General features: G+C 48.9%; 2 protein-coding genes across 2 annotated transcripts; both read left to right on the top strand.

The window, feature by feature from the left end:
- The first annotated feature begins 2,079 nt into the window (after window positions 1–2,079).
- Window positions 2,080–5,442, top strand: LOC119237670 (signal-regulatory protein beta-1-like). Its single transcript, XM_054692942.1, has 5 exons — window positions 2,080–2,180; window positions 3,004–3,353; window positions 3,893–4,222; window positions 4,621–4,728; window positions 5,438–5,442. Exons 1-5 carry the CDS (start codon window positions 2,080–2,082, stop codon window positions 5,440–5,442), a joined length of 894 nt encoding a protein of 297 aa, XP_054548917.1.
- A 4,235-nt stretch (window positions 5,443–9,677) lies between these two features.
- On the top strand, window positions 9,678–18,730 carry LOC119234818 (signal-regulatory protein beta-1-like). Its single transcript, XM_037497863.2, has 5 exons — window positions 9,678–9,809; window positions 14,123–14,482; window positions 16,177–16,494; window positions 17,039–17,368; window positions 18,624–18,730. Exons 1-5 carry the CDS (start codon window positions 9,740–9,742, stop codon window positions 18,728–18,730), a joined length of 1,185 nt encoding a protein of 394 aa, XP_037353760.1. The 5' UTR covers window positions 9,678–9,739.
- Window positions 18,731–23,046: the final 4,316 nt, after the last annotated feature.

Here is a 23,046-nt window from a genome sequence, read left to right as displayed (position 1 = left end):
TGATTCTTGACCGTGGTATAGGATTATAATTGTGTTCAAGCATTGATCTTATGTTCAGGAAGAACCCAGAACACCTACTAGTATTATTAGTATGTTTTCTTTGGGGGTAACCATTATAACATTAACCTAATGATCGAAAATCATTATTTACCTACATCAAAGGTACATATGCACATGGTTTGAAAATCAAGTAGTTCCACAAGTTCTAATAGGTAAGCTGGATTTACCTAACCTCCCACCATTTCCTCCTCCCAGAAGTAACTCTTTTCAAGGCTTTAACTGAGTGTTTTAGATTTTACTGTCATATCTCAGAGAGGATATACTTGTATTGCCATGTTTTGATTTCTCTCTCTTAGAAATTATTTATTGTCGCCCCACTAGGGCTGATGGATATACACTGTTACCCCAACCTCATACCTCTCACGTGCACACTTTCTATCCTCATCACCCTGATATCACCCTGTTATATTTTCTATGACCCTTTTCAGTATATTGCCAGAAGGAGTCATACTAGACCTAGTAAAAAAAAAAAATAGCCCCCCCAAATGTTTACATTATACACAGTGTGAGGTTTTTGAACTTGTGTCAAGGTGTAACAGGGTGATCCCCAGGAAAGGGGGAGGTTCCAGGTTTCCTGCCCCACCCAAAGGAGGGTGGGGCAAAAGAAAAGAAGAAGCTGGAGAAGGGATGGAAGAAGGAATGAAACAGGATGGAGAGACAGGAGACCTGGTCGAGGCACATAGAGAGAGACGTGGGAAAAACTGTGCTTGCCTTTTGGTTATGGACTGGTTGAAACAGAGGTAGGTGAGAGACCCGTGGAGGATAACAATGGCAACTTTTATATTGGTTTTGATTTTGCTCTTTTCCTCCCAGACTTGTCTGGTTGTTTCTGATCCTTTTCTGTGGGTCCCCACTGGAAGGTGCTTTAGCTTGTGGCAGGCTTTTGGACCTTGCTTTGGGCCAATCCCATTTGGATGGACTTTTTCCCATGGAGGTATGAGTAATTATTTTTTTTTAAATAATAAATTTTATTTTTATATTCCCCATACAATTGCTTCCCCCCCCCATTCTGACCCCAATCCCTCCCTCCCGCCCCCGCCCCCTAAAAGTGTCTCTGGTTCATAATTTTTTGTTGATTTTGATTTTCACTTTCTTATAGTTATTCATTTTCCTGGTCCCTTATTTAAGTTTTCTAGATTCCTGCTATGAGTGAGACCATCCGGTATTTTTCTTTTTCTTTCTGGCTTATTTCGCTGAGCATGATCCCTTCCAGCGCCATCCATGTTGCTGCAAATTGCATGTGTTTATCTTTTTTGAATGCTGAGTAATATTCCATGGTATATATGTACCACATCTTCTTGATCCAGTCATCTATTTTTGGGCATTTGGGTTGTTTCCAAAGCTTAGCTATTGTAAACAGTGCTGCTATAAACATAGGGGTGCAGGTGTTCTTTGGAATTGATGTTTCTGTGTCCTTTGGGTAAATACCTAGGAGTGGAATTGCTGGATCCTATGGAAGCTCTATGTTTAGTAGGTCCAGAAATCTCCACACAGCTCTCCACAGTGGTTGGACCAGTTTGCACTCCCACCAACAGTGCAGAAGAGTTCCTTTTTCTCCACACCCTCGCCAACATTTGTTGTTGCTAGTTTTTTTAATATGTGCCATTCTCACTGGTGTAAGATGGTATCTCATGGTAGTTTTGATTTGCATTTCCCTGATGACAAGTGATGTTGAACATTTTCTGAATGGCATTTAAATGGGAACTGAGTTGGCTGCCAATAGGGGCTGGCATCCCCAGATCCCTTCTGCCTGACCCCGAAGTTGTCCCTGAGAAAATCTGTCCTTCCTTTTAAAGTGCTGCAGCTTTCCAGAAAGAGAAATCTTCATGACAACACCTCGGATCTCATTTGTGTGTTGGTGTCATTCCCCCAAACAGCTCTCTAGCGGGCCTGTGACAAGAAGAAGCAGAGAATCGCCAGCAGGCATTTCTGCTGCTTTTCTTAATCAGGTCTTCAGAGCAGCAGCAGGACTTGCCACTTTCCTGGGTGTTTGCCCTGCTGCTACCCCCCCACCCCAAGATGGGTGGTGACCAGGACTGGGACAGCAGCCACAAGAGCTGGTTGCCAGCACCTGCTGTGAACCCGCCCATGCTGGGCACATCCTCACTCCTCTGCCCCGGGTGGGGCTTTGACTGCTTTGCACAGAAACACACACGGAGGCTCAAGGATGCAGAACAGAGACACAAGGGGGCCACTCATGAGGTCCATCCTGGGTGGGGAGACTTGAGCTCTGCACCTCCCCAGTATGAGGGAGGCGCTTCTTCCTCTTTCTAGCCCTGACCACGGAGAGACGCCCACCTTGGCTCCCTCAGGCTCACGGATCCTTGTTTCCAACCCAAAACTGACCCCAAGTAGAAGGAGAACCTCAATTCACAGCCCTCTGACCCCTCCCTTCAAAATCAGAGCTGGGCACAGATGAGACCTACTTGAGAAATTGCTTAAAGAATGGAAAGTTTGGAGTAAATCCCTCCCCGCCGGTGGGGAGAGCTGGGAGACCAGACTTGTGCTTATTACTCATCTGAGTTTATCTTCTGAAACTCCCTCAGCAGCCTGCTTTCCTCATGCACCCCAGAGAGAGAGCCTGCCCCCCATTTCACAGATGAGGAAGGGAGGTGCCTGGACCCTCTCCGGTGCTGGCAGGCAGGTGCCAGCCTCCACGGGGCCCCCATGTCCTGCATTCCTTTTGTGAATGCTTCTCTGACCTTGGAAGGTCTTCCGGGGTGACAGGCCAGGAACAGCTATAGACACTGAGGTCATGTAGTTCCTGAGCCCAGACTCTGGAAATCCCCCGCAACCTTGTCACCCTGCCCCGATCCTGGTTTTCCTCTGGGAGCCTGGGTGTCCCTAAATGAGGGTGATGACACCCCAGCACTACTAGAGACGAAACAATAATCAGGTGAAGTTATAAACAGCGTCATCTGCTTATCCTTGGTGGAGTCACAGTCACGCTTATTGTTACAAATGCTCCTTCGCAGCCAAACCCTCTCGCCCTGTGGTATCGGGACCCGCAGAGGGGGCCACCCCTGGGCAGACGGTGACCTTCACCTGCCAGTCCCACGGCTTCTCCCCCAGAGACATCAGCCTGAAGTGGTTCAAAAATAGGAAAGAGCTGCCAGCCCCCCGGTCCAACGTGGACCCTTCAGGAGAGGCCGTTTCCTACAACGTCTCCAGCACAGCCACGGTGCAGCTGGCGTCGGGGGACGTCCGCTCCCAGGTCATCTGTGAGGTGTCCCACGTCACCCTGCAGGGCGGCAGTCTTCGCGGGACAGCCAACTTGTCTGAGACCATCCAAGGTGTGAACCTGCCCACCCAACCCTACCCGATACTCAGCCTGCTCCACCCTCCTCGCTCCAGGCGCAGATGTCCCGGAGTCCAGTTCCACTGTCCCTGGCCATCACCAGCCCTGCGTGTGCGGGCCACTGCCCCAGTCTCCACAGCAACTGCTTGGGCAGCACCTCCCACATGCCCAGCAGTGAGGAGGCAGTTTCCCAAACTTTACCCACAGCCACCCCAACACTGGGCGCCCCCTACAGCCCTGCCTGAGGTGCTTGGGGTAGGTATTGATTTGCCACAGTGATTGTGATCCCACTGCTGCCTGCAGGGGCGGGGCCTGTTGATCCTTCCTATTGCCCTCCAGTCCTTAAGCACCAACTGTGTGCTGGGCACTGTGCTTAGTGATCACACGCACTTGCAGAGAGAGCCTCAGTGTTGGAGGCCGCCTGCCTGCCCAGCATGTCCCGACTGACCTCCATGCTACGGTGGGGGCAAGTGATGGGGCACTTACCTGGGATCTGTGCCATAAGGTCAGAGCTTCTGCCCTGTGCTGTTACAGTCCCGCCCACCTTGGAGGTTTCCCAGTATCCCGCGGCAGGGAACCAGGTGATTGTCACCTGCCAGGTGAAGGAGTTCTACCCCCGGAACCTACAGCTGACCTGGTTGGAGAACGGAAACGTGTCCCGAACAGAAAAGCACTCAACTCTCCTGGAGAACAAGGATGGGACCTTCACCTGCACGAGCTGGCTCCTGGTAAACGCTTCTGCCCACAGAGGGAATGTGGTGCTCACCTGCCAGGTGGAGCATGACGGGCAGCCTGCGGTCTCCAAAGCCCTCACCCTGGCGGCCTCTGCTCACCAGGACAAGCCAGACACAGAGGTATCTTCAGGTAAGGCCTCAGCTCCAATGACCCAACCTTTTATATTTTATCTTATTTTTTTAATGTTACAGGTTACAATTCATGTTTTATTGATAATCTAGAATGTTAGCTATGAACAGAATTTAAAGGAGCTGCGTCATCACATTTCCTCCACCCTGAGTGTCCAGAGGTCAAGGGTGTAGAATGAAGCATTGCAGGTCATGGACATAAGCATTAAAGAGAGAAAGTTGGGGCAGGAGTTGATGCTCCCATTCTGGTCCTGCTCTTACCATCTGCCTTAATCCCAGGAAGGAAGCAGGTTTAAAGCTCGGACAATTGATGGACCAGGGAAGCCCAGTGGGTAGTGGAGGCCCAGGGAAGGATTCCAGTGTGGCCCCTAATGGCGCCTCATGTCCCTTGACTTCCAGGCAAAGAGCAGTGGATGCCATTCCTCATCACTCTCCTCCTGGGCTCCAAGGTGTTGCTACTGGTGGGTGTCTCTGCCTCCTACATGCACAGGAAGCAGAGGCCTAACTGTAAGTACTGGGCAAAGAGGGCAGGCCAAGGTCTGTCCTGGGAGGGGCAAGTTCAGCAGATCACACATGGTCAGGGCCCCCGGAAAATAAGAGAAGCTGACACACCTCCCTCACCCTCAGGAGGCTTAGGGTCCTCTAAACATCCCAGCATCCAGAAAGTGTTTGGGGACCTGCAGAGGGTGTTCCAGAGTGACTGGGGAGGCCTGGGTGGTGTGGAAGACACAGGCAAGGGCCTGAATGGAGGGCCTGAGTTAGGGCTCCCTTGGAGACCATCTCTAGATCATTTGAACATGGGGGCTCCATGGGTGGAAAGGAATCCACAATGAGAGGAGTGTTGAGCAGTCCCAGATTTGCTACTCTGAGGTGTTTCTGAGGCTCTGTGTGAGGCACAGAAGGGCTGAGGTGTCAGCGCAAGGGCGATAGCGAAGGCTGGGGTGCAGAGGCCTATCTCGGGGACTGCCCAAGAGACTAGCACCAGAGCCATGAGAGACACACAGGGAGTGCGTCCTGAGCACAAGCAGGTATTCAATGTGGACATGTCTCCCGCAGCTTTCTGCCTCCTCCCTGCTGCCTGCACCTCCAGCTCTGCAGCCTCCTCCCTTCCTGAAGGACCCGCCTAGAGGAGGAGGGACAAGAGCCTCCACAGATTCTGCTCCCCAGGCCACTCCCCCAGAGACCTGCTGCCCCACCTGGCTGTCCATTCTCACAGGCTGACCCCAGAGCTGGCTTCATCCAGGGGCCTCTCAGGAATGCACACCTGCAGAATTCCCAGTCAGCAGGTTTCGGTTCTCATCACATGGCCAAAATGCAGTCGGATGGGAACAAGGGGCTGCTGGGAGTAAGAACCAGAAAGAGATGATGCCAGTCACTGCATCAGAGCTGGTTCCACCATCATCGGCCACAAGCCAGGGAAGAAAACAGAAACTAGGGCAGATCATGCAATTTGCTCTAATGAGAAAACCACAGTGCAATTGGCTTTGACTCAATAACAAGCATGCCTTTATCTCATCCCGTGTAGCCCGTTAAGGACATTGTATAACTGAGGTGTGATAATTTCAAGTAAGTTGAGAATTCCTGAAGTGACATTTCAACTAGGAGCAGGTTCAACAGGGGCCCTCTGTGTAGCTGATCCACCCGTGACTGAGGACGCATCCAATGCATTCGTAAAAAGAAGCCATCTGGCTAAAGGTGAACATTCAGAGAAAAGAAAGACTCCATGTAACATCCTCACTCACACGAGAGTGGACTCTCACACGAAGTGAGCCCCACGTGAGCAGAGGGAGGGGCTGACAGGCATCAAGCAGAAATACTGAAATGGGGATTCCAGAGACATTTTTAAAAATCAGTGAAAAGTCTGTTTTTTGAAAGATAAATATAATAATAAAAACCATTAACTAGACTCAACAAGAAATAGGGAGAGGACTCAAGTAACTACCATATAAATGGAAGAGGAGAAATTACAACAGGAACCACAGAAACACAGAGGCACATGGAGACTGTGCCTACACATATCCGCTTCACATGCCACAGACTGGACAACCAAGATGAAAGAGATATATTCCTGCAAGCACACAGCCTATCTTGACTGAACTCTCAAGGTGTTTTAATACATATGTGCTGAGATCACAGGTTGAATACGCATTATTGTATTCTGAAATATGTAAGGATTTCTCTATAATTATTCATGGAGTTTCTCTTCTATCTTTGCAAAATACTAATATCGTGTTCTTTTGACCCTTTGAAGAAACACTACCCTGAATTTGGTGTGTCATATCCTCAGAAATGATTGTGATTTTACAACATAAATACACATACTTAAGCAATATTTTATTTCACGTTGCATATTCTAAATATTTTATAAATGTGATTATCCAGTTTACAGCACTCGGGAAGTTCTCCTATAGTTTATTGCTTAACACAGTTTGTGGGATTTATTCATCTTGATATATGTAGCTCCATTGACTGATTTTTCCACTATTCTGTAGTCTTCTATTGAAGAATATGCCACACTTTATTAATTCTTCTCATACTGGATGTTGAAACTTTACCGGGTGCTTTGAAGTACAATTTCTCAATAAGATTCTTATCTTGGTGTCCTCCCCCCATCCAGGACAGCAACCCTCGCCCTTCTAGTGTGGCCTGCAGAGCTGCATGTTGTGTCATTTGGGGGCCTTGTTGTGCAGAAGAGTTTTCACTTTCTGATCAAATGTTGCTTTTTTAATTCATGCTTTTGATAGTTACACTCATCTGCTGTGTGTGTGTGTGTATGTATAAGTAATAGTCATGTTATAATTTATTACAAAGCACTCACTGAACTTCACAGCCCCCTTCACTTTATATCAAGTTTCCATATACTTGTGTGGTTCTTTTTATGAGATCTTTTTCCATTGAGCTTCTCATCTCTTAGTCAAAGCTACATGGACAAGAATAAATCCATGTAATAAGTTTTGACACCATTTTGAGCAAAGTTTCCCACTTTTTCTTATTTAAAACATCATGGGGCCTCCCTGGTGGTGCAGTGGTTGAGCGCTGGCACGCAGACCTCTCCTGCCACACCTGCTGCTCCCCTCACCAATGTACTTCATCAGTTTGCCTGTTCTGCTCCTCGCTCTGGCTCTGGTGAATTCTCTTGCCCTCCCGCGCTTCTGACTGTACCCAGTGCTTGTATAAATAGATAGATAGATAGATAGATAGATAGATAGATAGATAGATAGATAGATAGATAGATAAAACGTCATGACTGTTTAGGTCCAAGTGATCTTAGAATCACGTGCTCTATTTTCCCATTCATGGTATGCATCTGTTTTAGTTTTGCTTTTATGACTTTCTAGTCATAATTTTAGAGTTTTCCCATAATAATTTGATGAGCCTCTAGTTAGAGCTATCTTTAACAATTTCCAGTCTGTGGACAAGAAAAGTATTATTACTGTTTACAATGACTCTTGACTATGGTATAGGATTGTAATTATGTGCAGAGCATCGGTCTTATATTCAGCAAGAGCACAGGACACCTGCTAGTACTATTAGTATGTTTTCTTTGGGGGTAACTTTGTAACATTAACTTAATGATCAAAAATCAATTTTTACCAACATGGAGGGTTGGTTGAAAAAGATGTGGGGGAGAGACCCATGGAGGATAACAATTGCTGCACCTCCCCTTGCAGTGACCTGCAAGGCTAATGGCTGTTGCCATGGTCCCTGAGGTCCGGCGTGGGCAAGGAACCATGCGCGCAGGGGGAGAACAGCAAACTCCCTAAGATGCAGAGAAGCCGAATGCCTGCCAAGAGATAACGACCACCAGAAGCTGCCACAAAGATGATTAAAAGAAATGCTGACCACCTGGAACCTTATCTCACTTTCTCAAGGCCCACAAACTTTATTCTTCTACAACTGTCTCTCTAAAATCTTTCCTTTTTCTGGTCATTGGTTGCTAATTAATAAATATACGTAATTTAATAATTAGGCTAATTCAAATGAAACATTACTAATCACTGTGTAATAATAGAATTGTTGGTTTAATAATCTTTCTATTATGTGCTTAACTTTAGTACCCTTGATCTTAACTGCATTATAAAATAAATTCACCCATGACAATTAATTATGAGTAAAAATGAGTAGGTAATAGTAGTAGTTAGTGCAACAAGAATATAATTACATAGAACAAAAGAAAGAGTTAATAGCCTGTCTACTTAGGAATGCGGCTAGGTCCAGATATATTTCGGACATAGATCACTGCCCTGTCAATGATAAGCCAAACCTATGAGCAAGCTGACTTCGTTCACTGATGTTCACTGTTCCTATGCTTTTAGAAAATATATATATACTGGTCACAAACTCAGAGAAAATCACACTCAGATTTTCACTCTCTTGAAGTGTGTCTGTGTGTCATTTATTCGCCCAATCCCTGACCACCCCGCGCAATCTCTCAACCCTGAGACGGCCTCATCGTCCATTGCTGTGCTGGTCCACGGCAAACAATGGCAAATTTTATATTGGTTTTGATTTTGCACTTTTCCTCCCAGACTTGTCTGGTTGTTTCTGATCCTTTACTGTGGGGCCCCACTGGAAGGAGCTTTGGACTTGTGGCAGGCTTTTGGGCGTTGCTCTGGACCAATACCATTTGGGTGGATTTTTACCCATGAGGGGATGAGTAATTTTGGGTGCTTGATTTAGAAACTATATTCTTTGCCTTTCCTGTATAGTTTGCTAATTGTATTAAAGTTCCTTCCCATTAAAGTCTTACATGTTTTGTGTTGCTATGGTGGATGGCAGAACCTATTTGGAGCAGGCAGGATTGGGGGCTCTGGGGTCCCCACTCCTGGCCGGGTAACAAAGGGACTCAAGGGTAATTCTACTCCTGCAAGGAAATCCTCACCTAAGCTTCAGTGAGATACAAACACTTGAAACTCATGAACTTTAGCTGGTCTGCCTTGGCCAGTCCAGTCTCTCCCAGGACAGCTCGTGCTGGTCACCTGTAGTGATGACATCTCCGTGTTCTGATGCTCAGTTACAGACCACTGCAGGCAAATGTCTTTTAAACACCTTTCTTAGTTCTCACCATAGTAATCCTCAGCAGTCTCTTGGACTGTGCTTGGACTGTTACTTTGGTGGAGGGGCAAGAATGGCCACCAGCCAGTCACCCTAGAGCCTTGGGCATGGGCCTGTGAGACACACCTTATATCCCTATGGGATTCTCTTTTCCTGGGGCTACTGAATGGAGAATCACTGTGACCCTAAGAGGGAGTAGCAAGCAAGTAGCAAGGAGAGACAAGGCTACCCCGACGGAAGAAGCACTATTTCTACGAGGCTGCACAAGTCTCTGAAAACATATGAGAAGCTCCTGACCTTAAGCTTCCCTCCATCCCAGCTTCACAATGGAAGTGCGTCAACACCTCGTCATTTCACCACTGGTATGAGCTTCCTCTTGTATCAAACCCCAGGCTCCTCTCCACAGAGCAGAGTCTGGGCTCCCAGCACACACCCGGACAGAGCAGGCTCCTCCAGTTCCAGGATGCCTGCCCCTGCCTCCTGGACCCACCAGTCTCCTTGCCTGCTGCTGGCTTTACTGCTGGGACTCACAGGTGAGCATGGCCATGGGAAGATCCCCCCTCCCTGCCCTGGAAGTCTCTTTAACCAAGGAGTTGTAGGGCATTCAGATAAACAAGGATAAGCACCCCCGCTGCTATCCCCCGGGCTACCACAGAGAGCCAAGAACTAGACATTATTTGAGAGCACGGAACAGGGGGTCAGAGCAACATTTCTGTGGCTCTGTCACCTGCAACTGTTATCAGGGACATGAAAACAGATGATGGTTTGACGAGTGTGTTAACTTGGTTGATCCTTATAACATAACTGTTTATAACAATGATTATTGTCCATGCTTTGCAGAAGGGGAAACTGAGGCAGAAAGCATAATTTGCCCATTTCCATCTACCCAAGTCTGTGGAGAAGCCAGAATTCAAGTCTAGGGCCAAGACCTCCAGAATTCATTCTTTTTACCACGTTATGCTGTTGGCTACTCAGTGGAGGCTCTTGCAGAAAAGTTAGACATACGGAGAAACTAGCAGAATAGAGATAGGACAGACATCTAGGCCACAGAAACAAGAAGTAGGACAGGGTTGAAATTCTGCTGTGTGTGCTCCCAACTTTTGTTAATAATGTGTTGCAATGTACCAATATTTTTAATGACCATTTAACATACACAATCTTCAAAACATACTCCTTGTATACCTGCAAGCCAGGACAGCACTTCACATGTATATCCAAATGCATGTTGTGGTGTATGTGCATGTATGTATAGGTGTGAGAAGTGTGCAGACACACACACTTGTGGGATTTTTGAAAAGGTTTTTTTCCATTGTTCTCTCCAATCAATTCTCAGTCTGCATGAAGTGAACATTGACAAAAGTTTAGTTCTCAGAGTCTCTCTACTCTCTTCCTTCCCCTTCTACTTCTCCAAATTTCCCCTTGTCGTTCTCGAAACTATTAGCCTAAAAATTCTTCTCCCTTGGTAAGAGAGTAAAGTGTGTGCATGATTTTCTTGGAGTCCTGCCCTCGTGCTGCAAGGGGGTGAGAAGAAAGAAGGGGATGGAAACACAGAGCCTCACCTAGACCGTCTCCATCTGTCCTTGCGCCCACATCTGGGTTTGCACCTCTCCCCATGCGCTGTCATCCAGCGTCCGTTCAGGCCTCAGGAAATCTGGGAGTGGAATTCTGTGCGTTCCTCCTTGGAGGCCCTCCTCCAGGCTGGATGGGCTGAGGAGACAAGAAGGGGGAGGTGCAGGTTCCTGAAGGATACAGAGAAATGATCCCCGTGTGTGATTCTAGCTGCACTCCTATCTCTGTCATCTATGTCCCCAGAAGCCTCTCAGCCTCAGGAAATCCGATGAGTAAAATCACTTCAATTTCTTGAACCCTCACCATGTACCAGACACAGCGGGAAAGGCCTGGAGGTGTCATCTCCTGTGACCATTATCTCTGAGGCAGCTAACTTATCCCCCTCCATACAGATGGAATAACAGAAGCACAGAGAGGTTCAAGGTCACTCACCCTAACTGGTAGAGCTGCGATCTGAACTCACACAGTCTGACTAGAGTTCCCGGGTTAACCACCACCCTTCTTGGTTCTGTGTGACCTGTCTCCTCCCCAGGAGCTTTCTGCAGCTTCTGTGTGCGGGTGGGGGAAGGGAGAGTGAGGGAAAGAGGGTTTGTGACTTTCTTCTCTGGGTTCTTCCTCTTCCTGGAAGCTGTTTGCATATTAGACCAAGTCATCTCCAGGGGAAACTCCCGGGATTACCCCTCAAAATAGACACTGGGGTCTCCGGGAGGTGCAAAAGTCTCCTCTGTGTCAGGCGCTGTTACGGGCAGGAGAGGTGAGTTGCTAAAGGAAAGAGACAAGGTCGTTGCCCTCTTGGGGTTATGTCTCATGGGAGAAATGACAGCAGACAATAGACACGCTAGGTAAGTCCAAGACACGGTGTGTTAGTGTCTGACCCGTGTGAAGGGCACAGAATGAAAGTATCCCAGGTAGGAGAACTGCCAGTATCTGGAGCAGGATGGATTTTTTTTAAAGGACAGTGTGGGTGGCATCTCTGAGAGAGAAACTTGAGCAAAGGTTAAAAGGAGGTGTGGGATGAGATAGGTAGATTCTAGGTTAGAGCCCTCCTGACAGGGAGCAGCACGGGCAGAGGCCCTGCGTGGAGGCTTTTCTGTTCTGTTCAAGGATGTGGGCTCCCATGAGTGGTGCCACTGCAAAGTCAGAGAGAGACGCGATGATCTGACATTAGCTTTAATCATGGTAGCACTTGGACAGGGAGGCAAGTAGAAAAAACGTATAAGAGGAGATTCCTTGGAGAAACAAGGAACACTGGTGCACGAGGACGGCTGCTGTAGAGACGGGCGAGGTCAGACCTTAGACACGTGATGAAGCAGCAACAGATTCTCTGACCCGCAGGATTTGGATGGGAGAGAGGCAAATATTTGGGTCTGAGCCTCTGGAAGAATAAGAGGCCTCAGGAGACATGGAGAGACCTGTCAACTGTGAGCTGTGCTTTTCCATCCAAGCACCATGTCCAGGGGGTTTTGGCCGTACAAGTCCAGCTTTCAGGGAGAAGGTCTGGCAGAGATGTAAATGCAGGAGCCACAGCGACAGGGATGATACTTCCCCATGACGCGGCTACCGCTGACTGTCTGACCTTCTTTCCCTCCTCCATTTCTCCCTCCAGAGTCATATTTCTTGCCATTTTTGTCTACCCCACAACCCAAAATCCTCCTTGAAATTAACCACTCCCTCTGTGATGGAGACACACCAAAGGCCCCGCCCTCTACAGCCTGTGCCTCCTTAGGGCCTGTTTGTGACAAAGGGTGGGAGGTGGGTGGGTCTTCCCAGATCACACTCTGCCAAGGTGAACGGCAAATTGTGTCCTAAGAAATAAAAAAAACTCAGAGGATTTGTTTGAGTCCACCAACAATCTGCTCCTCTGATTTATAGCCCTACCACCTGGGCTCATGCCTGTTTTAGGACACTTTGAACAAGAAGGAATGTTCTGGCATTTCTCTGTTTTCTCCACAAACCAGGTAGTGCAGCTGCAGTGAAAGTGAACAGCAAAGTGCTGCACCTGCAGGTATATGACCACGGGCCACTCCTGTCTCTGCAGCTCACGACCCAGGGTCCCAACACGGGCACCCCCACAGTTCTTTTCATACATAGGCTGAGGTCGCTCCCTCCTTGCTGTCTTGCCCACTGGTTCATCTCCACCTTCTAGAGCAGGGTTCTCAAGTCCCCCAGCCTTGAGCCACTTAGCCCAGCTCAAAGGCTTGAATCAGGGTAGTCACCTTGCCTGACCACATATTTTATATTGTGGAAAACACACATCACATAAAACTCACTATTGAACCTTTTTTAGGATGTAATTCAGCGGCATCAAGTACGTTCACATTATTTCAAACTGACACCAGGATGCATGTCAGAATCTTTTCAATATCCTGGGAGAAGTCTTTGTACCCACTAACAATAAATCCGCTATTAATCTTCCCCAGCAGCCCAAGGTTACCCTTATGCTCTTACTTGTCTCTAGGAATTTGCTAATTCTAACTACTTCATGAAATTAGAACTGTATATCAATCCTTTTTTTCTGGTTCATTTTATTTAGTAAAACGTTGTCAACTTTTATCTATGTAGAAGGACATAAATGATCTCATTCCCTCTTTAGGGCTGAGTAATATTCCATTATTTATTCCACATACTGTTTATGCCTTCATCTGTTAATGGAAATTCATTATTTTAAGCCATTGACTCTTAGAAAAACATTTATAGTGGTAATAGACAGAAATATACCATGATCGTGGAATTGGAAAAAAGCCCAGACTTGAGACCATGTTTTCCTTTTATTAAATACCTCGTTCACTGCTTATAGGGAGCTCAACACCTCATGCTCATGCAAGCACCCTGGGAACACCCCTGTCATGAGCACATGGTCTATGGAAGAGATTGCTTGACCCACAGAGGTTCTCGCTGTTCAATCCATCCTACAACACACCCACCACTTCCGCCACCAACCAATGGTCTCAAGACTCTCGTGTCCATGAATGTAAAGGACTGAAATGCAACATCTCCTGAGACCACAAAGTGTCCAGCCAGTATTTGGTGTAGCATGACCCTTCCAGAGATGGCTCAGGCACTAACCCTGCCACCTCACCCTCCCTGTGCCTCAGTGTTCTTATTAGGAACAGCCTCACATTACAGGTTCGTTGTGGGTGTTCCAGGTGTTGACACCCCCATGTGCTGAGCCCGGGAACCCCCGAGGTAAGCACTTGTCAGCAGGTCCTGGTGATAACCCTGAGAAAGCCCGCAGGATCACGCAGGATGAATGAGAAACCACTGTGGTTCCCTGCAGGAGCGGCCAGCCAGGAGGAGCTGCAGGTGATCCAGCCTGACAAGTCCGTGTCGGTGGCAGCCGGAGAGACGGCCACTCTGCGCTGCACCCTGACCTCCCTGCTCCCTGTGGGGTATACTAAGTGGTTCAGGGGGTCGGGACCAGGCCGGCAGTTAGTCTACAATTTCAGAGGAGGAGAAGGCCCCTTCCCCCGGGTAACCCAATTGTCAGATGCCACAATCAGAGACAACAAGGACTTTTCCATCCGCATCAGTAGCATCACCCCAGCAGACACTGGGGTCTACTACTGTGTGAAGTTCCAGAAAGGGAGCCCTGACACAGAAGTGAAGTCGGGACCAGGCACGCAGGTCACCGTGAGTGGTGAGTACTGTGGAGCCCCCGCCCGCGTGTGGCAGCAGGTCACTGTCACGCCCTCCTCTGTGAGCAACAGCTAAGAATCAGGCGTGGATGTGGGTGCTGGTCTACATGGCTTGATTCACCCCTTCTACAGACCGCGGAAGTCAAGGCTGCACAAGTCATGCTTTTGCTCAAGGTCATGTGGCTGGGAAATGGGAATGCGGTCTGGAACCCCAGACTACCTGGCTGCACAGCTCAGGTGTCTGAAGAAAAGTTGCCCCGGTCACCCCCACAGAGCTCACCTCACTGGGGTTGGATTCCCACCCTCTGGACCTGAGGAAGACACGAAACACCCAGTTTAGGACCCAGCTTCATTACTGGGAAAACCTCCCACCTCTAAATATTTAAAGGGAGCTGAGGTGGCTGTGAATAGGGGCTGAGATCCCCACAGGCTTCTGCCTGAACCCCAAGATGTCCCTGAGAAAGTCTGTCCCCCTTCTTTCAATGTGCCGAAGCTTCCCATAAAGAGAAATCTCCATGAAAACACCTCGGATCTCATTTATTGTGGGCGTCATTCCCCAAAATGGCTTCCTAGCGGGACTGTAACAAGGGGCAGAGAATCACCATCAGTGGTGTCTGCTGCTTTCCTCAGTGGGGTTCTTCAAGCAGCTGAGGACTTGCGACATTCCTGATGTGTCCGCTACCCGCTTCCCTCCACCCCAGACTCAGGTGGGTGGTGACCAGGACTGGGACAGCAGCCACAGGAGCTGGATGTCAGCACCTGCTGTGAACCTGCCTGAGTGGACACATCCTCACTCCTCTGCCCGGTGGGGCTTTGATCACTTTGCACAAAAACACACACGGAGGCTCAAGGATGCAGAACAGAGACCAAAGTGGTCACTCACATGCCGGTTCTGCCTGCGGTCCCCTGGGCTCTGCCCCTCCCCAGGATGAGAGAGTCGCTTCTGACACTTTCCAGGCCTGTGTCTGTCTCTTATTTAATGACACTGAGAGACGCCCGCCTTGGCTTCCTCAGGCTCAGGGATCCTTCTTTCCAGCCAAACCTGACCCTGTGGCCAAGGAGAACCCCTATTCACCATCATCTGTACCCTCCCTTTTAATCAGAGCTGGGCAGAGATGAGACCTACTCGGAAATTGTTTAAAGAATGAAAAGTTTGAATTAAATCCCTCCCCGCCCACGGGGAGAGCTGGGAGACCAGGCCTGGGCCCATCACTGATCTGCGTTTATCTTATGAAACTTGTCTCCGCGGCCTGCTTCCCTCATGCATCCCAGGAGCAAGATCATGCGTCCAGTTTCACAGATGCGTGAGGGAGGGGCCCGGCCCCTCTCCTGGACTGGCAGCCTGGTTCCAGCCTCCACAGGTCCCCTGCCCTGCTGCGTCCTCCTGTGTTGCTTCTCTGACCTTGGAAATGCTCCCAGGCTGGCAGGTCAGGAACAGCTATAGAGACCAAGGTCATGTTGTTCCTGAGCCCAGACTGATGGGAAATGCCCCAGAGCTAGAGAGGGGGACTCTGAACTCAGGCCTGCAACCCTGTCAACATTCTCTGACCCTGGTTCACCTCTGGGAATCTGGGTGTCCCTAAATGAGGGTGATGACACCCTCATTTAATAATCAGGTAAAGTTATAAACAGTGTCACCCACTTATCCTTGGTGGGAGTCACAGTCACACTTATTGTTACAAATGCTTCTTCGTAGCCAAACCCTCTCGCCCTGTGGTATGGGGACCCACAGAGAGGGCCACCCCTGGGCAGACGGTGACCTTCACCTGCCAGTCCCACGGCTTCTCCCCCAGAGACGTCAGCCTGAAGTGGTTCAAAAATAGGAAAGGGCTGCCAGCCCCCCGGCTCAACGTGGACCCCCCAGGAGAGGCCGTTTCCTACAATGTCTCCAGCACAGCCACGGTGCAGCTGGCGTCAGGGGACGTCCGCTCCCAGGTCATCTGCGAGGTGGCCCACGTCACCCTGGAGGGCAGCCTTCTTCGCGGGACAGCCAACTTGTCTGAGACCATCCGAGGTGTGAACCCCCCCAGCCCAGCCCTACCCAATACTCAGCCTGCTCCTCCCCACTCACTCCAGGCGCTGATGTCCCAGAGTCCAGTCCCACCATCCTTGGCCATCACCAGCCCTGCAGGTGCGGGTCACTCCCCCTGTCTCCCCGGCAGCTGCCAGGGCAGCACCTCCCACGTGCCCGGCAGTGAGTGGGCAGCTTCCTACACTTAACCCATAGCCACCACATCACTGGGCACCCTCTATAGCCCTGCCCAAGGTGCTTGGGGATGGCATTTATTTGCCACAGTGATTGTGATCCCACCGTTGCCTGCAGTGGCGGGGCCTGTTGATTTCCCTCCTATTACCCTCCAGTCCTTACGCATCTACTATGGGCTGGGCACTCTGCTTAGTGGTCGCACACACATGCAGAGAGAGCCTCAGTGTTGGAGGCCGGCTGCCTGCCCAGCATGTCCCGGGTGACCCACCTGCTGCGGTGGGGGGCAAGCGAAGGGGCCCCTCCCCTGGGATCTGTGCCATAAGGTCAGAGCTTCTGCCCTGTGCTGTTACAGTCCCGCCCACCTTGGAGGTTTCCCAGTATCCCGCGGCAGGGAACCAGGTGATTGTCACCTGCCAGGTGAAGGAGTTCTACCCCCGGAACCTACAGCTGACCTGGTTGGAGAACGGAAACGTGTCCCGAACAGAAAAGCCCTCAACTCTCCTGGAGAACAAGGATGGGACCTTCACCTGCACGAGCTGGCTCCTGGTGAACGCTTCTGCCCTCAGGGGGAATGTGGTGCTCACCTGCCAGGTGGAGCATGACGGGCAGCCCGCGGTCTCCAAAGCCCTCACCCTGGCGGCCTCAGCTCACAAGGACAAGCAGGACACAGATGTAACTTCAGGTCAGGCCTCAGCTCCAACTGACCCAACCTTTTACATTTTATCTTATTTTTTTAGTGCCACCGGTAACAATTCATGTGTTACTGATAATCTAGAATGTACAGCTATGAACAGAATATAAAGGAGCTGCCTCATCCCAATTTTCACACCCTGAGTGCCCACAGGTCAAGTGTTCAGAACCGAGCATTGCAGGTCATGGACGTAAGCATGAAAGAGAAAGTGGGGGTTGGAGGTGATGCTCCCACTCTCGTTCCTGCTCTTACCATCTGCCCCCCATAGTGGCTGCAACAGCCAGGTCAGCCTCCCCTCCTGGCTCCCCACAATCCACTGAATCTCTAGTCTGTGCTGGTCTCTACACCCCTATATTAAGCATCACCGGCTGATGCTGCACCTCTGTCTGTGAAGGATTGGCCTGTCTCTGTGGGAGTGTGTCTGGAGATGACATGGGCCGGCAAACATCACAAGGACTCACTAAAATACACAACCTGCAAGATTCAGTCCCCTGTAACTTCATGTCCACGTCAATACCCTGCGGTTTTAGAGTTATAGAGAAAGGAGTCAAGGAGCAACAGAGTGGCGGGTGGGGTTTAATTTTCCCCCTTTGAGTAGCTGTTGGCTGCAGAGACCATTTCTGCAGAGAAGCAGCTGCTCTCTGCACTGTCCTTGGCTGCCCCAGTGGACAGAAGGGCCCCCAGTGATTTGGCCCAAGGGGCACACCCCACATCTCAGGTCCCACCAGGGTCTAATTGCAGCCGCACCCAAACATCAGCCCCTTTCCTCACTCACCAGGTGCTCCCAGCCAGCTGTTCTCACAGGTCAGACACTGCAGGGCCCCCCCAACCATGGAGACCACCACTGGGAAGCGGGCGGCCTGGACTCCCTCCCCCAAGAGCCGCCCACACTCTCCTCGCACGTGTGGTCAGTCACTCACGAGACCCTGAGGTTTGAGTCTTCTTGTGCAAAGAGCAAATCTGGCATCATCCTACCAGACAGTGATGGATTTTCCTTATTTTGGTCACACTGCTCTTGCAGGGCCCCCTCAACTCCCTGAACCTCACATTCATAATCAGTAGAGCACAGTCATCACCCTCCGGCACCTCAGGAAGCTCGTTACCCTGATTTCTGCCTTAATCTAGAGAAGGACGCAGGTTTAATCTTCAGATGGTTGACGGACTAGGGGAGCCCAGTGGGTAGTGGAGGCCCAGGGAAGGGCTCCGGTGTGGCCCCTAATGGCGCCTCCTGTCCCTTGTCTTCCAGGCAAAGAGCAGTCGATGCCACTCCTCATCGCTCTCCTCCTGGGCTCTAAGGTGCTGCTGCTGGTGGGTGTCTCTGCCTCCTACATGCACAGGAAGCAGAGGCCCTGACTGTGAGTCCTGGGGAGGGAGGGCAGGCCAAGGTCTGTCCCGGGAGGGGCAAGGTCAGGTGGAGGGCAGCCCCCAGGACACTCGTGGTCAGGGCCCCCAGGAAATAAGAGAAGCTAACACACCTCCCTCAACACCCTCAGGAGGCTTAGGTCCCCAAACATTCCCAGCATCCAGAAAGTGTTTGGGGAACTGCAGAGGGTGTTCTAGAGTGACTGGGGAGCCCTGGGTGGTGTGGAAGATACAGCAAGGGCCTGAATGGAGAGCCTGGGTGGGGGGCTCCATTGGAAACCATCTCTACATTATTTGAATATGGGGGCCTCATTGGTAGAAAGGAATCCACAGTGAGGGGAGTGTGGAGCAGTCCCAGGTTTGCTGCTCTGAGGTGTTTCTGGGGCTCTGTGTGATGCGGGGAAGGGCTGGGCTTGAGCGCAAGGGCGAGAGCAAAGACTGAGGTGCAGAGGCCTATCTCGGGGACTGCCCAAGAGAGCAGCTGCAGAGCCATGTAGATACACAGGGAGTGGGTCCTGAGCACGAGCAGGTCATTAAATGTGACATGTCTCCCGCAGCTTTTTCCCTCCTCCCTGCTGCCTGCACCTCCAGCTCTGCAGCCTCCTCCCTTCCTAGACTCAACAAGAAATAGGGAGAGGACTCAAGTAACTACCATATAAATGGAAGAGGAGAAATTACAACAGGAACCACAGAAACACAGAGGCACATGGAGACTGTGCCTACACATATCCGCTTCACATGCCACAGACTGGACAACCAAGATGAAAGAGATATATTCCTGCAAGCACAAAGCCTATCTTGACTGAACTATCGAGAAGTTTTCATACGTATGTCCTGAGATCACAGGTTGAATACGCATTATTCTATTCTGAAATATGCAAGGATTTCTCTATAATTATTCATGGAGTTTCTGGTCTATCTTTGCAAAATACTAATATCATGTTCTTTTGTTTTTTATTTTAAGATGTATTTATTTATGCATGCAAGAGCTGGCCAGAGATACAGGGGGGTGAGAGGAATCACCAGAGAGAGAGTGGGGAACAGAACAGGCTGAAACACACTGTTGATGGGAGCAGCAGGTGACACAGGAGAGGTCTGCTGCGCCATGTGGGGAGCTCCCTGGCCGGCTGGGAATCGAACTCGTGCTGCAGAGGCTGCAGATTGCTTCATATTGTGGTGCTTAACCCCTTGAGCCAAAGGGAGGCTCCGCAATATCGTGTTCTTTGGATCCTTTGAAGAAACGCTACCCTGAATTTGGTGTTTCCTATCCTCAGATATGAATGTGCTTTTATAACATAGATACACATACTTAAGCAATATTTAATATTACTTTGCATATTCTAAATGTTTTATAAATGCAATTAACCAGTTTACAGCACTCGGGAAGTTCTCCTATAGTTTATTGCTTAACACAGCTTGTGGGATTTATTCATCTTGATACATGCAGCTCCATTGATTGATTTTTCGACTATTCTGTAGGCTTCAATAGAAGACTATGCCACACTTTATTAATTCTTCTCATTCTGGATATTGAAACTTTACCTGGTGCTTTGAAGTACAACTTGCCACTAAGACTCTTATCTTAGTGTCCTCCCCCACACGGGACAGCACCCCTCGCCCCTCTAGCGTGGCCTGCAAAGCTGCATGTTGTGTCAGTTGGGGGCCTTGTTGTGCAAAACGGTTTTCATTTTCTGATCAATGTTGCTTTTTTAATTCATGCTTTTAATCTAGCTACACTAATTCACTCTGTGTGTGTGTGTGCAAGTGGTTGTCATGTTATAATTTATTATCAAGACTCACTGATCGGGGCCTCCCCTCGTGGCCCAGCGGTTGAACACTGGGCTGCAAAGCTGCCTGCAGCCTCTACAGCGCCGCTTTGATCCCTGGCCACCAGCGAGGGTCCCATATGGCGCGCAGACCTCTCCTGACGCCCGCTGCTCCCCTCAGCAGTGTATTTTGTCACTCTGTCTCTTCTGTTCCCGACTCTGGCTCTGGTGAATTCTCTCACACTCCCGTGCTTCTGACTGTACTCAGTGTCTTCATAATAAATAAATCTTTAAAAAAAAAAAAAAAGACTCACTGATGGTCACAGCCACCTTCACTTTATATCAAGTTTCCATATACTTGTGTGGTTCTTCCTATGAGATCTTTTTCCACTGAGCTGCTCATCTCTTAGTCAAAGCTACACGGACAAGATACGTCCATGTAATAAGTTTTGAAACCATTTTGAGCAAAGTTTCCCACCTTTTCTTATTTAAAACTGTCATGACTCTTTGGGTCCAAGTGATCTTAGGATCACGTTGTCAATTTTCATGAAAAACCCTTTTAGAATTATTATTTGATCACATTGAATTTACATATTATTTTAGTCAACTGACATCTTTCCAGGATTGAGTTTTCCCATTCATGATATGCATCTATTTTAGTTTTGCTTTGATGACTTTTAATTCATGATTTTAGAGATTTCCCGTGATGGTTTGATGAGTCTCTAGTTAGAGCTAGCTTTAACAATTTCCAGTCTGTGGACATGAAAAAAAGTATTATTACTGTTTTCAATGATTCTTGACTATGGTATAGGATTATAATTTTGTTCGAGCGTTGATCTTATATTCAGCAAGAACACAGGACACCTACTAGTACTGTTAGTATGTTTTCTTTGGGGGTAACCATTATAACATTAACCTAATGATCGAAAATCAATATTTACCTACATCAGAGGTACATATGCACATGGCTTGAAAGTCAAGTAGTTCCACAAGTTCTAATAGGAAAGCTGGGGTCACCTAACCTCACACTATTTCCTCCTCCCAGAAGTAACTCTTTTCAGTGCTTTAACTGAGTGTTTTAGATTTTACTGCCAAATCCCGGAGAGAATTTACTTGTATTGCAATGCTTTGATTACTCTCTCTTAGAAATTATTTATTGTCTCCCCACTAGGGCTGATGGATATACACTGTTCAGTTACCCCAACCTCATGCCTCTCACATGCACACTTTTTATCCTCATCACCCTGATATCACCCTGTTATATTTTCTATGACCCTTTTCAGTATATTGCCAGAAGGAGTCATACTAGACCTAGTAAAGAAAAAAAATAGCCCCCCCTAAATGATTACATTATACACAGTGTGAGGTTTTTGAACTTGTGTCAAGGGGTAACAGGGTGGTCCCCACGAAAGGGGAGGTTCCAGTTTTCTTGCCCCACACAAAGGAGGGTGGGGCAAAAGAGAAGAAGAAGCTGCAGAAGGGATGGAAGAAGGAATAAAACAGGATGGAGAGACAGGAGACCTGGACGAGGCACATGGAGAGAGAAACACGGGAAAAATTCTGCATGCCTTTTGGTGTGGGCTGGCTGAAACAGAGGTGGGTATGAGACCTCTGGGAGGATAACAATGGCAACTTTTATATTGGTTCTGATTTTGCTCTTTTCCTCCCAGAATTGCCTGGTTGTTTCTGATCCTTTTCTGTGGGTCCCCAATGGAAGGTGCTTTATCTTGTGGCAGGCATTCAGGCCTTGCTTTGGGCCAATCCCATTTGGGTGGATTTTTACTCATGAAGGGATGAGTAACTTTGGGTGCATGATTTAGAAACCATATTCTTTGCTTTTCCTGTATTGTTTACTAATTGTATCAAAGTTCTTTCCCATTAAAGTCTCCCATGTTTTGTGTTGATATGGCAGATGGCAGAACCTATTTAGAGCAGGCAGGATAAGGGGCTCTGGCGTGTGCCTCTCCCTGCTGGGTAACAAAGGGACGGAAGGGAAATTCTACTCACTGCAAGGAAATCCTCACCTGAGCTTCAGTGAGCCACAGGCACTTGGAACCCATGAACCTTAGCTGGTCTGCCTTTGCCAGTCCAGTCTCTCCCAGGACAGCTCGCACTGGTCACCTGTAGTGATAACGGCTCCATGTTCTGGATGCTCAGTTACAGACCACTACAGGCAAATGATTTCTTAAACACCTTTCCTAGTTTCTCACTATTGTAGTCCTCAGCGGGCCCTTGGACTGAGAGTAGCTCTTGGTAGAGGCGGCACAGACTGGCTACCAGCCAGTCACCCTAGAGCCCTGGGCATGGGCATGTGGGACACACCCTTTACCCCTATGGGATTCTCTTTTGCCTAGAGCGACTGAATGTAGAACCTCCGTGACCCCAAGTGGGGTAGCAAGCAAGTGGAGAGAGCACAGGCCCCGAAGTGAGGCACAATTTCCATGAAAACATACGAGAAACTCCTGACCTTGAAGCTGCCCTCTTATCTCAACATGTCAGTGGAAGTGTGTCAACACCACGTCATTTCACCAATGAGGTGAG

Source organism: Talpa occidentalis, unplaced genomic scaffold, assembly GCF_014898055.3.
Source record: "Talpa occidentalis isolate TD23 unplaced genomic scaffold, MPIMG_talOcc4v2.1 talOcc4.10, whole genome shotgun sequence".
Lineage (NCBI taxonomy): Eukaryota > Metazoa > Chordata > Mammalia > Eulipotyphla > Talpidae > Talpa > Talpa occidentalis.
The sequence above is the reverse complement of the archived record's forward strand: the minus strand, read 5'-3'. Positions and strand labels throughout refer to the sequence as shown.

Bases quoted from the DNA above. Each gene is read 5' to 3' on its own strand.
- LOC119237670 (XM_054692942.1), top strand. From the start codon at position 2,080: ATGGGTGGTGACCAGGACTGGGACAGCAGCCACAAGAGCTGGTTGCCA. The intron at 3,354-3,892 runs GTGTGAACCTGC...GTGCTGTTACAG, and splicing joins CTTGTCTGAGACCATCCAAG to TCCCGCCCACCTTGGAGGTT. The intron at 4,223-4,620 runs GTAAGGCCTCAG...CTTGACTTCCAG, and splicing joins AGACACAGAGGTATCTTCAG to GCAAAGAGCAGTGGATGCCA.
- LOC119234818 (XM_037497863.2), top strand. From the start codon at position 9,740: ATGCCTGCCCCTGCCTCCTGGACCCACCAGTCTCCTTGCCTGCTGCTG. The intron at 16,495-17,038 runs GTGTGAACCCCC...GTGCTGTTACAG, and splicing joins CTTGTCTGAGACCATCCGAG to TCCCGCCCACCTTGGAGGTT. The intron at 17,369-18,623 runs GTCAGGCCTCAG...CTTGTCTTCCAG, and splicing joins GGACACAGATGTAACTTCAG to GCAAAGAGCAGTCGATGCCA.